This window comes from Lytechinus variegatus, chromosome 12 (genome assembly GCF_018143015.1).
Source record: "Lytechinus variegatus isolate NC3 chromosome 12, Lvar_3.0, whole genome shotgun sequence".
Lineage (NCBI taxonomy): Eukaryota > Metazoa > Echinodermata > Echinoidea > Temnopleuroida > Toxopneustidae > Lytechinus > Lytechinus variegatus.
This window is the reverse complement of record NC_054751.1, coordinates 3,677,436-3,693,035: the sequence shown is the minus strand read 5'-3', so window position 1 is coordinate 3,693,035 and position 15,600 is coordinate 3,677,436. Positions and strand designations below refer to the sequence as shown.

General features: G+C 35.5%; 2 protein-coding genes across 2 annotated transcripts in view; both read right to left on the bottom strand.

The window, feature by feature from the left end:
• Positions 1-405: 405 nt before the first annotated feature.
• The window catches only part of LOC121424835 (Y+L amino acid transporter 2-like), a 39,350-nt gene continuing 24,155 nt past the window's right edge, over positions 406-15,600 (bottom strand). Inside the window, exons 3-10 of the mRNA XM_041620636.1 lie at positions 10,596-10,689; positions 9,336-9,380; positions 6,849-6,972; positions 4,791-4,894; positions 3,945-4,041; positions 2,524-2,673; positions 1,698-1,875; positions 406-1,102 (exon numbers count right to left, since the gene is read on the bottom strand). Of these exons, the coding sequence (XP_041476570.1) occupies positions 1,047-1,102; positions 1,698-1,875; positions 2,524-2,673; positions 3,945-4,041; positions 4,791-4,894; positions 6,849-6,972; positions 9,336-9,380; positions 10,596-10,689 (848 nt within the window). The 3' untranslated portion in view covers positions 406-1,046. The remainder of the gene's footprint in view (positions 1,103-1,697; positions 1,876-2,523; positions 2,674-3,944; positions 4,042-4,790; positions 4,895-6,848; positions 6,973-9,335; positions 9,381-10,595; positions 10,690-15,600) is intronic.
• On the bottom strand, positions 12,282-15,089 carry LOC121424836 (putative L-type amino acid transporter 1-like protein MLAS). The gene is made up of 2 exons (XM_041620637.1): positions 13,800-15,089; positions 12,282-13,203 (listed from the first exon to the last, which is right to left on the bottom strand). Exons 1-2 carry the CDS (start codon positions 14,365-14,367, stop codon positions 13,007-13,009), a joined length of 765 nt encoding a protein of 254 aa, XP_041476571.1. The 5' UTR covers positions 14,368-15,089; the 3' UTR covers positions 12,282-13,006.

Genomic DNA, 15,600 nt, shown 5'->3' with positions numbered 1-15,600 from the left:
TTTATAGATACATAAGGCATGTCCTTTTGAACGGCTTGATAGACAAAACCTGATCAACTATTTAAGGCGATCTTTAACGAGAGCTGTGCACTGGGACCTAAGCTTTAAAGGGGAGTCCAACCCAAATAAAAACTTGTCTTGTTTTTAGAGGAAAAGGGAAAATCAGACAAGTTGATAGGTGAAAGTTTGAACAATATAGGACAAACAATAAGAAAGTTATGAATTTTTAAAAGTTGTGAATATTGGTTATCACTTTACCCATGGAGACTTTAAATTAGCCGCATATGAGATGTCAAATTGATGTAAGGCAAGGACTACTCTTCCATGTACTCAAATACATAAAAAGGTTTAAATGACATTTTTTTTCAAAAGTTTTACTTCAAATTATTATTTTTTTCATAAGGACATAAAACAATATACTACCTGTACTTTACTTAGGTTACTGCCCCAGAGGAATCGGTACTTAAAACAAAACCACAAATCACTGACAATAAAGTACATGGCCTAAGGGAAAGTTGTCCTTGCCCCATTTCATAATTTACTTACCCAGTTGCCAATTTCAAATCTACATATTCTTAGGGATCTCAATTTCAAAACAGTCATAACTTTCTTATTGCTTATCCGATTTCTTTCAAACTTTCACGATTCTGTTTTATTTATCTTTCTCCTTCTCAAACCCAACATTTAAGGACCAAGGCTGGATTCAGCTTTAATAGTGATTGAGTGTAAGGCTGAGTCTTACAATTGATCATACAGTAATAATCTATGGTATCGATTGTAGAAGTCAGCACTGCAATCAATCACTAAGCTTTATGTTATCCCCCCCTCTGGACCATGTCTCACAAAAAATTAAAATAGATTCATTTCAGACTCAAATACTCATTGATCTAAATTTCCAATCTCTTAACTACACAAGCTGACATTATTATTACAATTTAATAACAATTGATTCCATAGCAATTCTTTGTGAGATGAAGCCCTGCTCACTTCAAGATTTTGGTCAGTGAGGCGTAGAGTACCAAGATGGCTGTTCAATTTGAATGACACTATCTCTCTTCTGCCACAACAAGCATCAACTTTTGGAACCAACGAGTGACAAAATCTGAAAAGAGAACGAATTATACATTAAAAAAATGACATTCCAACAATTCACATTTATTTGTAGACATGCACATACAATTTAACCCTTGCATTATGAAATATGGAGTTCATTGAACACTATCTATTTATTCTATTATCTGTTTTCATCAAATTTGTAAATTTTATGTATTGATGTAATTTGTTATAATTAGTATGACATATTTAAAATTTATTGTTTATGTTTAAAGTGTAAGTTGTATGATCTTGTAATTCAATATGTGTACAGTGCACAGAGCCTCTCGACTATTATGTGCTGTATAAATGTCAATTACTATTATTACTATCATCATTATCGTTATTGTTAATAATGTCATGTGGATATCAATCAAACCTTCATCTAAAAAGAAATAAGAATATTACTTGGAGAAGAAATCCTGTATATGCAACAGAATAAGTTTTACATCTTAATGGACAGAGGCACATTGCATTACATATTTTTTGTATATATGTAATATAACATTTTATCTGTCATTAACATTAGCATTTGTGTTTATTGATATTAGATAAATATTACATAAAGACTTGATTTGGTAAAAGAGTCTGTACACACTACTCACCATTGGCTCTGACGACTATCTCAGGTTTCGTCTTGGGTCTGACGATGAAGAAATAGACCGGGATTCCTGTGCACATGATAGCGACACCGATAGCAGTGTCTAGGGGTGCGGCGATGGTTCCCATGACGATGAGGAAGATGCATGCGAGGACGAAGATAATTGGAAGAATGATGTTTACCTGGAGAGGATTAAAGAAAAACGAAGATGAGATAAGAGTGACTCTTTGTAAATGCAGATCAAGGAAGGGGGAAGGGGGCAAGTTTTCCCTTCCAACTTTTTGAGGACCTATTGAATTATTCTTTTGTTTTTGCTGATCAAAAGAATTTATTAGTGTGGGGAATTCTCCTTTCAAGAGTTACTAACCTTGCTTTAATACTTTTTTTGGGGGGGGAGGCTGAAATGCTGGGACTACCCTTGTTGGCTAGCTGTAATAGCAAAACTGTGATTTTTACTTTGTGTCTGGAATAGTTTTGAGATGAGTAACATAATGTGAAATTTGAACATTCACTGGTTACATGATCAAGATTAGGTTCGTCTGTATCTATTCGTTTTTCTTTATACATCAAAAACATGAGGGGAAGAAAAAGATATTGTGAAAAGAAGAAAATAAGTAGGAACTTGAGGAGATGAAAAAAGAAATTCGGAGATATAAGAAGTGATGGAGACAAAACGAGAGTGAAGGGAGAAAAAGAAAATAACAGAAAGGTACTGGTAGTACAATAGATATTAGGGATAAAGAGATAAGAAAAACAATTTAAGAGTAAGAAGAGTTGAAGAAGTAGGAGGTAACGGTGGCTCGAAGAAGAAGAAGACTCCTTAATTTTACCTTGTATGGTCTTGGCCTGTCGGGTTCCTTATAACGCAACCATAAGAGACCGGCTACTGCTAGACCGCTGCTGAACCACGTCACAAAGTTGAAATAGTTGATAAGTGTGAACACATCACCAGCCAGTGAGTAGAGTATGGTGAGCAGAGACTGCCAAAGAAAAGAGAAAAAAAAAAGTACTAAGCTATTTTGAAACTTTTTTTATATATAAAAAGTATTAAGCTATTTTGAAACTTGAAAATTTTATTTCTATATTTAATTATACCTATTATTGTACATTTCTGTTTATTTGTGATTATATGTTTTTTATCGATTGCTTTGAATTGATTTGGAAATAAAGTTTACCTTTATTATAAAAAAGTCAGACATGTATATTGCAACCCAAAATTGATGTACTTTATACAAATATTGCAAAACCTGTTAGTAAAAAAATGCTAACAATGCTTACAAAGTTTGTTACATTTTGAAATAGGGACTTTACAATTTTTTTTTTAAAATGAAGAGGAAAAAAGGAAGAGAGGAACACAAATATAGAAGAGTTTCATAAAAGTAATATGGTAACTCTATACTACCTTCCTTATTCAAATGAGATTTTCAAATGATTCCGGCTTCAGTCTGTCCTATGCATAACTCAGTTTTTCATAATCTAGTCCGGAATTATTTTTCCCATTTTGGCAATTATTTGACTTAAGAAAGGTCGACTATAAATGCAAAATGCTGACCAGGCACAACTACACAAACGGTAAATGAATACATTGATGATGAATAGGTAAAACAATGTATTCCTTAATAATACGAAACATACTATAAACAGATACATTCATCCTTATTGACATCATTCTTGGTATCATACCCATGGTGCACATCAGAAGCTCCTCATGGTAAATAAAATATTATCAATAATTAATTTATTGTAACTAAAATATTATCATTAACAAGGTTATATAGGTAAAATATCAATAATAAATTCATGGTAAATAAAATATCAATAATAAACTTATGTAAATATTTTCAATAATGAAATTATGGTAAATAAAATATTTTCAATAATAAACTGGTTAAAAAAATCAATAACTAACTTATGGTAAATAAAATATTTTTCATAATAAATTCAAAGTAAATAAAAAATTATTATTAATGAATTCATTCTCAATGAAATTGAGGTAAATAAAAAATTTGAATGAAAATGGTCAATAAAATATTCTCAATAATTAACTTGTGGTAAAAGAAATATCATCAATAATAAAATCAAGTTAAATAAAGTATTATCAATAATAAACTCATAATAAACAATATATTATCAATAATAAACTCATGTAGTAATATAATATCGTAAATAATAAACTGATGATGAATAAGATATCAATAAATAACTCGCGGTAAATAAAATATCTACAGTAAACTCATGGTAATATACTCACAGTGAATAATAATGATGGTACCGGTGTATTTCTCTCAATGTTGATCATAGAAAGGAGGTTAGGTAGATGTTTCTCACGAGCACCAACAAAGAATAATCTGTGGAGAAGAAAAATAGTACAAATAATATTATCAGAATATAATGAAGATGGTTATGAATCATTGGGATTACATTTTTAAACTCAGCTGAATAATAAGGGTAATATAGAATTAAATTCTCCTATGGTCCATGAATGGCCCTGGGAAATGGAGGTGCTGAAGGTCCCCCAAATTTACCTGGGGCCAGGGGAGGGGGAGGAGGGTCCTCCGTGTTTTATTCTCCATAGGCAGCACCCCTTGTGAAAAAATCATTCCCACCAGGGCCCTGATATGGTTCCCCTTTAATGTTTTTCCTTTTTTCTTCCATCTTCTTCACCCTTTTATCCATTTTTTGATTGCTTTATTGATTGAATGATTGATCAACTGAAGGATATATTGAATATATCCATTCTAAACAGTCCAGGGGCCATTTCATTAAGCTGTTCGTAAGTTAAGAGCAACTTTAAGAACAACAGGTGAACCTTTCTTACTCGCTTAACCATTGCCAATGAATATACCATTTATCACAAGAAAGGATCACCAGTCGTTCTTAAAGTCGCTTTTAACTATGAATGGCTTTATGAAACACCAACCAGATACAGAATTGCAGTGGTTACAATATCAATCAATGATGCAGCAGTTGATTGTTTTTCTCGTCTTCTAAAGAATCATTCTCACTACTTGAAAAATCATATGGGATGGTCACCCCTTCCCCTGCCCCCCCCCCCCGGTAAAAGCCCTGTCCCTGAATAATGAATGTGGTCAATTACCTTGAACAGGTCAGCATGTTTCCATTAGCTGATCCAAAGGTTGAGAGAGCCACAGCAACAGGCATGATCCAAGCAAAGCTTCCGAGAACCTTAGCCCCGTATGTCTGCGAGAATATTCAATACAAAAGAAATAAATGAATGTTCAATGCATGATCCTCGAGAAAACTTTATCTTTCAATAATAACAATGAAAAAAAGTTTTTAGACCTTCATAGTGTCCCCATAACATAATGTTTTGTTTAATATTTGATAGGATATTAGTAGCAGTATTAACTATTAGGCCTATGCACATAAATTACATTTTCAAATTTGTACTATAGATCACATTCCTTGAGCCCTTGAAATAATAATACAAGTGGAATGCCTCTGGCCGTCTCACCTGCATCACGCGGTACAATATAGCAGCAGTGCTGACTTTGAAAACTACTCTAACTCGCACAAGATGTTCAGTGATACATGGTTACTCTTATGTCCACTTTTAATGAACTAGACCAATAAACTTACAGAGATATGATGGTTATTCAACAAAAAACCCCAACATGGCCAAAGTTCATTGACCTTACATGACCTTTGACCTTGATCATGTGACCTGAAACTCGCACAGGATGTTCAGTGATACTTGATTACTCTTATGTACAAGTTTCATGAATCAGATCCATAAACTTTCAAAGTTATGATGGTAATTCAACAGATACACCCAATTCGGCCAAAGTTCATTGACCTTTGACCTTAGTCATGTGACCTGAAACGCGCACAGGATGTTCAGTGATACTTGATTACTCTAATGTCCAAATTTAATGAACTAGACCAATAAACTTTCGAAGTTTTGATGGTAATTCACCAGATACCCCGATTCGGCCAAAGTTCATTGACCCTAAATGACCTTTGACCTTAATCATGAGACCTGAAACTTGCACAAAATGTTCAGTGATGCTTGATTACTATTATGTCCAAGTTTCATGAATCAGATCCATAAACTTTCAAAGTTATGATGGGAATTCAACAGATATCCCCAATTCGGCCAAAGTTCATTGACCCTAAATGACCTTTGACCTTGGTCATGTGACGTGAAACTCAAGCAGGATGTTCAGTGATACTTGATTAATCTTATGTACAAGTTTCATGAATCAGATCCATAACCTTTCAAAGTTATGATGGTAATTCAACAGATACACCCAATTTGGCCAAAGTTCATTGACCTTTGACCTTGGTCATGTGACCTGAAACGTGCACAAAATTTTCAGTGATGCTTGATTAGTATTATGTCCAAGTTTCATGAATCAGATCCATAAGCTTTCAAAGTTATGATGGGAATTCAACAGATATCCCCAATTCGGCCAAAGTTCATTGACCCTAAATGACCTTTGACCTTGGTCATGTGACATGAAACTCATGCAGGATGTTCAGTGATACTTGATCAACCTTATGTCCAAGTTTCATGAACTAGGTCCATATATTTTCTAAGTTATGATGACATTTCAAAAACTTAACCTCAGGTTAAGATTTCGATGTTGATTCCTCCAACATGGTCTAAGTTCATTGACCCTAAATGACCTTTGACCTTGGTCATGTGACAGGAAACTCTAATAGGATGTTCAGTAATACTTGATTAACCTTATGGCCAAGTTTCATGAACTAGGTCCACATACTTTCTAAGTTATGATGTCATTTCAAAAACTTAACCTCAGGTTAAGATTTGATGTTGACGCCGCCGCCGCCGTCGCCGTCGGAAAAGCGGCGCCTATAGTCTCACTCTGCTATGCAGGTGAGACAAAAAATGGAAGTGAAGAAAAAAATTATGAAAAATAAATGAGATTTACATTAAAAAATACATCTCTTAATTCAAATAAGAAGCAGCAGGATAAAACTTATGATAAACTTACCATAATGAAATTACTTTAAAAAATGACCTATATTGGTGCCCTATTTGTCGTGAGAAAGTGATAGCAACGAAAACTATTGATGAGTACAAAGACCTTACAAATACAATAAACTTTCTCAATTATCATGTACTGTTTAAAGGTTGCCAATTTGATTCAAATATTCAAATGATACTAACCACTGCCACGGCATTCGAAGCGAGGAGTTCTTCCGGTGAAAGGGCAGCGAAGTAAGCAATGTTTGTTAGGACGTAGACTATCGTTACAGTGACAATGGTGATGACGATGGCACGAGGAAGATTTCTGTGAAAGATAGTAAAAACAAAAGGTTATATTATTTCAACACGGTTAACATTATTTCTGCCAATTCCTTAGAATTAAGCCTATCATAAAAGGGTTATGATAGGATTAAGTAGTTTTTAATCAATAATTCAAAGTTCTTCATTTTCTCTCAGTGTTTGTATCTGCATGGGGCAAATTTCCAACCATAAAAAATAATTGACTTCAGGAAAGTGTTGAGAATTGTGGTTAACTAAAATAAATGTGGGTGGCAGGGCATTCTTTATTTTTCTCTAGAATTTAAATTTATAGTACATTTTTCCATTGAAATTTATTATTTGGCCAATAATATTCAATTCCATTATTTATGAACTTGATTTGTTTTATATGTAAAAGGAAATTATAAGATTTGTTAAATTTGATCATGTATGTATTTAATCATTTTCATATACCAATAAATACAAACAAATAATATGTATGAGGAATTGAGTAAAAACCAAACTCATGTTTACAGAACATCTATAGTAATGTATCGAAGAAATCTGTCAAATCGCAACTTCAGTAATGTCAGTGAAATAATATTTATGTACTACATGTAACAACAATTTGGAAATAATTAACACCAGATAATAAAGTGTTTTAAATAAATGCAGATTAATAGATTTACTATCATTTGTTTTAAATTTTCAATTAGGCTTATTTATTTTCTATTCATTTGTTCTCCTTTTTTTGCAGGGGGGTGGATGTTCAGAGTTTTATGAGGAAAGCATCAGAGCCAGAAGTCACGTCTTATAAGTTTACTCTGTCAATGATAGTATTATCTTGAAATGAACTCACAATCAAAATAAACATCGAAACATCTAAACAAGAGATACAGACGTTTTCGAGAATATCATAGCGTCTTTGGCATCGTACAGCAGAACGCATGTTTAATTCGTTTGCACACAATCGCTACGGTTGTACGCATTTGCACCACCAATTGTGAAAGGGGCGTAAGCAAGTACACAATGACTTGCAAATAATATAAAAACATAAATTCAATGAACTTTATTACAGGTTGATGATCTGATTGGAATAAGAATTATCAGTGTTTCAATAGCAACTGTTAAAAATGTTAAATTGCCCCTCACCTCGTCACGTGTTAAACGATAATGAAGTGCTAAGTAATATCGTGATATTTGTGTTTGGCGGGACAAATAAAATAAAGACTGATATAGAAACAAATAAATTTATCATCAAGTGTTTTCCGTTTTGCCACGTGGGTTAAATGAACAAACTGTTATCTGTTGAAATATTGATCATGAGGAGGAAATTAATAGAAAAATCGTCTCAGAACTCATGAGTATATGCCTATTAATATGCATACAATGTAGTTTATGTTTTGTAAAATTACTTTCTTCTTTATCCCCTTCCCCGATCCCCACAAATTCCAACGAGTCCCAGGTGAAATAACTTGATCCGATATGACATATTCTTTGGTAATATGTTGCTCTTTCTTGTTTAATGACGAATAAAGATGTTGGCGATCTTAATCGTTATCTGACAATTGAAGACCATTTTCAATGCAAGAACTCGATTGCTGTACTGAATAAACAGTCACCAGACCCTAACCCAGAATGCAACATCATGATCACATAGTCCCAAAATATATACCCAAAGAAATTATGACAAATTTATGTAATATCATATATTGTACAACGCCTACTTAGCGAGTTGTACGCGATCAAATGGGAGGCTGAACGTCATACAATCGTACCGTTGCACACAAGACGTACCATCCAAAATGTACCACTGCACGGCTTTAGGAGGTGACGTCACAATGCGATTTCATTGAATAAGGTGACAATGCGCGTACAGCTCGCTGGCTAAATGCGCAATGCTGTCCAAGATCATGTGCGCTTGTGGGCCCGGCTTGTGGGATTTTGCTTTTCGCTTTCAATATTTTTGCTCCCTTTTTATAGATTACTGGAGGGAAAAACTCTTGTTTTTTCATATTTTCGCTAGATTCCGAGGCGTTGTACAACACAAATAGCGAATATTCTTATTCGTGCAATGGTGCGAGATTTCGCATTCGGTGAAAGAATGAAACGCTCTATTCAACTCGGCTAACGCCTCGTTGAATAGAGCATCTTTCTTTCACCTCATGCGAAATCTCGCACCATCGCACTCATGCCTATTCGCTATTTGTATACTCTTATCATTCACAATAACCATAAACATGTAAATGAACAGAAAATACCCTCTTCACGGCAATCCCATTTTCTATTAAGATAATGGCCAACGTAATAGAGAAATAAAATCACCCATCTTCCATTTTTAATTCACATTTCTGATCTATCTTCCCATTACACATGATATATATGTTCTCAAACTCAATGTTTTCTTACTTGTATGGGTCTTTCAGTTCTTCCACAACAATGTTGAGAGAGTACCTGAAATTAAAGTTTGACATTATGTTGCAATACCTCATATATATATGGTTATTAAAGAACATTAACTACCAAAAAGATGTCGGCCCAAATTCGATTGGCTTTGTTTATAGCTTGAAGTTTACTTATCTATTAAATTCTTCTAGATATTGTTTGAGAATAGTCCAATGATTGTCATCTGATATTGAAACATTTCAATAGAAAACTAAATGATTGTGATAGAAATATTAAAATATTTAAAGTAATAATGATAATAATAGTAATAATGATGATGATGATGATAATAATAATAATAGTAATAATAATAATATTCATAGAACTATTAATGATAATAACAATAACAACATCAATATTTAAGAATGTGGAGTTGAGAGATGAAAAAAAGAGTACTACTACATAAACAATGCTATTGAATAATCGTTTGGCAAACTAAGAAAACTGGATGATAAGTAATTCAAGAAAACAGAATCTCAAATATTTTTCTTTATTGATTCGTAAAAAGGTATATAATAGTAAGGTTCATCTTTCATACGTAATATGGATGAGAATATTATTCTGGGTAGTTAGTTTTGCTGCATATTCCGGAATTCAAAACAAAAGTTGTGTCCCATATACATATGATGGTGGGCCCCAAGTATGCGCACCTAACAATTTGAGTTCAGATTTAACATGATTTTTTTCTTATTACACAAAATCTTTGAGTTGATAATGTTCCTTATATTATCAAGAGTAAGTGTACCAAATTTCTCATTAAAAACAAAAGAAAATATAGGATTTTCTTGAAAAAACTGCGGGCAGTCATTTTCAGATTGAAAAAAACAATGGTACCCCATGTCTGCGCACTCATTCACTTTGCACACGTTTCGGGGATTTTGATGACAAAGGCTGCATTTTTGAGGCTGTCACATGAAATGCCCTGAATTTATTATTTTTCCACCATTTTGAGTCAGATTTTTTGATGAATACCTGCCTATGTATTGCATTCGTAAAGTTCGTGCTCGTTGCGTATCTTCTTTAACTAGAATCGCGCAGATACGCGGGTGCGCAGACTTGGGAGACCGCGCAGACATGGGGGAACTGACCATACATTTTCTTCGCTGTTGTTATAAATAATCACCAATGATATTTAGAACATAGCATTTCCCATAGGAGGGGTGATATAGAGGGAGATGGTCGGGGGGGGGGGGGGTCGGAGGTAAATGGAGGTCATTATCTTACCATCCGGCATATGAAAATAGACCAGAGTACAGGGCGATCCCCAATCCACTCAGTTCTGTTCCTTCGAATGAGTTCTCAAAATTCTGTGTATTTCCTGCAGAACATCACAATTGGTGTCAAATTAGAATTTGAAAAAATTGTTTATGATCATAAATCAAATGTATAATTAAATTATCACAAGCAATAATAATGTGCCAATAAAAAATGAAGAAAAAAAAACACTTTGGATTCACTCCGATTCTGTACATAATCACCTATTAAAAGCACTGAAACATATAAAGTATACAACCAATCAATTATTAAACAATAGACAGTTACAGAAAGTGGCAAATATCTCAATATGTATATGTTTCGACCCAATGTATGACAAAGTAAAATGATAACAATTAGACGAAGTGGAAATTAGACCAACTGGGTATTGACCAAACGAGTATAAGACTAAGCCAATATTGGACCAACTGCAATGTAGACCAAACGGCAATTAGACAGCAGTAGTATAGACCAAACATGTTTATCCTCCTTAGTGGACGAGATATAGTGGACGAGATCGGATCGAGCCCCCAATGATAACATGAGTTTTGACGAATCATGTCGGTGGAGAACCACCTAAGCTAAAATAGACCACAAACGTGAGAATAGGCAGCCCGGGGGGGCCACTTACATTGACGAGTGGATACCATGCGCGACCAAAAAAACACGTAAAAAGGATGTCTTTTTCACGATAGGGCACGTTACGTACGTAACGTGATAAGGGTGTCAAAAACACTGAAATAATGAAAAAAGGGTATCTATTTCACTAGGAAAATTACGTGTTTAGGGTCGACTTTGCGGGGATGATAAAACAAAATTAAAATGTATTATAAAGGATGTCCTTTTTGCCCCAACACTTCGTGTTTAGAGTCCGATTTGCGCGAGGTGTAGAAGCTGGGGTCGTACAAAATCAAATAAGGTAAAGCCGACGACCGAAGGACCCGTAACAATAAAACATTCCTGTACTTGTTTAGGGGTTCATTTCAGGGAATATTTGCCAAGAGTATCGTTTTGTTTCCAATACTTGTTAAGGGTAGGGTTTCACACGCCAATACTTGTTAAGGGGTGCATTTTCAGAATATGGAATTTACGTGTTTAGGGTGCTTTTCGAGACCCCATGGTCGCGCATGGTATCCACTCGTGAATGGAAGTGGCCCCCCCCCCCGGGGATAGGCAGTCGAAGTTAAAACTGAGGGACTACGTCGGTGACGAGATAACGACCTCAGCTGCCGCAGCGGCGGTTCTCCACCGACATGATTCGTCAAAATTCATGTTATTATTGGGGGCTCGATCTCGTCCACTAATTCGTTGAAGCCACATCTCTAATCTGGGGGCTACTCATCAAGGGGCAACACTGTCTGCGGAGGCCGAGTGGAAGAGACATCGCAAGCTGGGGAGGCCAGGAACTGGACCGACCACCAGGGCCGAGTGGGGCATGTCAGGCCAGAAGAGATGATGGGGGCTAGAGTCAACGATTACCGTTAAGTTGTATTTGTTATATCTATGTATATTTTCATGTACAATCATTGTAAACTTAATCAAAAGAGAACAACAGAATGAATGAAAAGATCTGTAAATATATTTTACTAACTGTAATCCTCAGTTTTACGTATTCTTTATTTGGTGTCAAGCAGCAGTTGGTAAATAATTCACGTGACAGTACCAGACTATCAAGTAAACCAACTGCTTGTCCACCAAGTGAATAAATCCTCTTGAAGGAAGAAGAGAATGTGGGAAGTGCCATTAATTATGATTTACTTAGACTAATAATTCATCATATTTTTTTATTCAGAGTTCAATTATCTAATTTTGGGAGCAACATCACATTCAATCTTATCACGCACAAGACTGACATAACTGACGATACACAGTACCACACTTTATTTACTTTCTCTCTTTCTCTTCTCTGCTCAAACACTCTCACCACAATGTCAATCAAAACAGTTTCTTCGTATTTTACCCATGAACAAAAAATGCACTGTTTTAACTTTTGTAATTAATATATATTTTTTATTAATAAGTCGATTATATGACCCGTCGTTTACTAGTCTAGAATGGCAGTGGACTAGTCGTGAAATAGTCGCGAGATAAGTAACAGGCGCATTGTTTTCAACTTGAGCATGTACTGTATCAAACTCCAACAATCTCCAATTTTTAGCCAGGGGCGCCACAGGGTCGGGGGTGCAGGGGCGACCGTCCTCTATAATTTTTCGAGAAATTGAAAAACAAGGAAAAATCAAAGAGAAGAAAACACAGAGGGTGAAAGAAAGAAGCTAAGAGAAAGGAGGGATAGTGTAGGATAGTGTGAGAAATATATGACTTTACGTCGGTCGATTTTGAGACGGTGCTTTGGTGAGTCTCATCATTACATTTACCTCACATTATATAGTCGTAATTTCTTTGCATTTTTTCGAAACAGTTCGTAAAAGCTTCAAAGGGTAGCAAAACATACCTCTACCAAGTTCTACCATACCGGAGATGATAATGATGACGAGAGCGCCAACTTTACAAAAACTCGTCACATCTTGAATCCAGCTTGACCATCGAACACTAACGGCATTGATTAGTGTAACCAAGACTGTAGAATGAAAGTAGGAAATCTCTGATATCTATCGTCTTGGGGAATATTTTTGTATCTCAGAACAAAGCAGATCAAACATATATTTTTCATTTACTATCATTTAGATTTATGCTTTAATATGATGCAATAATACATCTTTTTTATATATTAATTACCGTCTTGTGTCGCATTTATTGAAAACCATAAAGCCTGTTCTTGTCTCAAAGCTTATCTCATAGTAAGCATTTAGAATTCATATTATGATAGACTCTCTTCGTTAACATCAACGTTTCTTCAATTGTGAAGATATTTTATTATCATGTCAAATTTTCAATGTCGAGAGATTCTTTTAAAGGAAGATGAACTTCGTGTCGGAATGGTCGAATATATGATACAGAGTCATGTGTGAGAGATATACAAGAAATAATGCGTTAGTAAGTCTTATTTCAATAGCAAAATAGTTTTTACATTCAGGGTCTTATCTTCCAATAAATCAACTCTTCAGCGAGATACTAACATCGTACTTCTGTGCTTTGTTATCCACAGATACGATAATTAGGACAGATTATAATACAGTAAATTACGAAGGGGCGATATGGAACAATAAAACTTACTGGTACACGTTATAGCAATGAGTACAGTGGGTGTCCTAGGAGGTGGACATTCTACATCGGGGTAAAGCGGTTGAAGGCTGTAGTTTGCGAACGTCAGAACGACAACAGCCATTGATCCCGGTTGGGCCATCACGGCCGCAATCCAGAGAAGCATGAAGCCGAAGAAGTCACCGTAGATAAGTTGTATGTAGGCATAGGCACCACCGGAAGCTGGAATCATGGTACCCAACTCGGCATAGCAGAGGGCACCGATCATGGAGAAGACTCCGCAAACGGCCCATACCACCATGGTCGCACCGACGCTGCCGACACCATTCAGGACTCCCTTCGGGGACACGAAGATCCCGGATCCGATGATGATCCCGATGTTGATGGCGACGCCATCGAGGAGGGTCAACCGACGTTTGAGCTTCACGAGGTCATCATCTCCGTTGTCCTTCTGATAACCATCATCGTCAGGTTGTTCGTAGATGTCTTTGATGGCGCTAGACCGTTGTCGTGTCGGCTTGATATCCACCTCATCGAACGACTTCGACGATGATGTATTGTCTTCATTACTCGATGCCATCGTTTGCTATCCTCCACGACTCGCTACTCTTCTTCCTTTTCTAGAAAAAAAGTTTAGTATCAAGATGTCTTCATGTCATCCAAAGGCTACAGCCCGCTCTGTTTTTGTCTCACCTCTAAAATAGGTTGCTACGTAGCCAGTAGGAACTGTAGAAACTGTAGAGATTTTCACGATTCGACAGTCTCCAGTCTTCAATTAAATTTTTCGTATAACTCAGGCAAACATTAAATTTGATCAATGTGATGAACTATCGCTTACATCAATGAGGTCGACATTATTCAGAGTACAGTCCGCAGGACTGTGTCTATACCTATTGATGTTCTGACTGACAAACTAAAGAATATGGTTATCAAATTCTTCAGTTGCTTCTTTGCACTCGACAAACATTCTCACTTGTAACAGAGTGTCTAGCCCTGATTCAATAATGGAATAGACATTGAACTGTCTTCGTAAGATCCAATAAACCGTGATTATCTTATACGACAAGTTTACAACCTTGTTGACCCCTAAGATAAAAGAGACCTATCACCAAGATAAGACGCGATCTTTACCAGGTTTATGACTATCATCTTTCGTTCTTTTTATCAACCGATGACTATAATTTTCTAACCGTCTTCATAATGTGTTATCATCCGTATTCATAACTTTGTAAGGCTTATATTTCTATTTCTGCCGAATCATCATTTGACAGCATACACTCTAAATAATATTCGGTAATAAGGCTCCATGAGAGTATTTGTGTGTCCAACCAACATTGGCATTTCTTCTGGAGCATTTTTATTTATCCAGTGTGATAAAAAATTCCCATTCTAAAGTAATTGCTGCTTATTTTTTCAACCTTACTGGACAATATGCTTCCCGCATTGGGTAAAATACTGCCCGAAATTAGTTGGACACATTATTACCCTCGTGCTGCTTAAAATGTTACCCAATATTTGTACAGTTTTGTTTTAACTGCGATACGACGTGATCGATGTATCAATGTCGTTTCAAAATATGACGATTCCCTTTAAGGTATTTCTAGAGACGTCTTGAGAGAATTTACACCACTAGAGTGGATTGTCAACCAAATTTGCATCCGTGTATGTTTATTTTGACAAAGATTACACTGCAAAAACTCCAGTGTTGATTTAACACCAGCCCGGAATGTATATAATATGACCACACTAAAAATACCAGTTTCGTTTTGGTCTAACACCTAACACCAATTAGTATTGAAACAGCATCGGTTGA

Coding starts and splice junctions, on each gene's coding strand:
- LOC121424836 (XM_041620637.1), bottom strand. CDS start 14,367: ATGGCATCGAGTAATGAAGACAATACATCATCGTCGAAGTCGTTCGAT. Junction 13,204..13,799: donor CATTGCTATAACGTGTACCA/GTAAGTTTTATT, acceptor TTCATTCTACAG/TCTTGGTTACACTAATCAAT.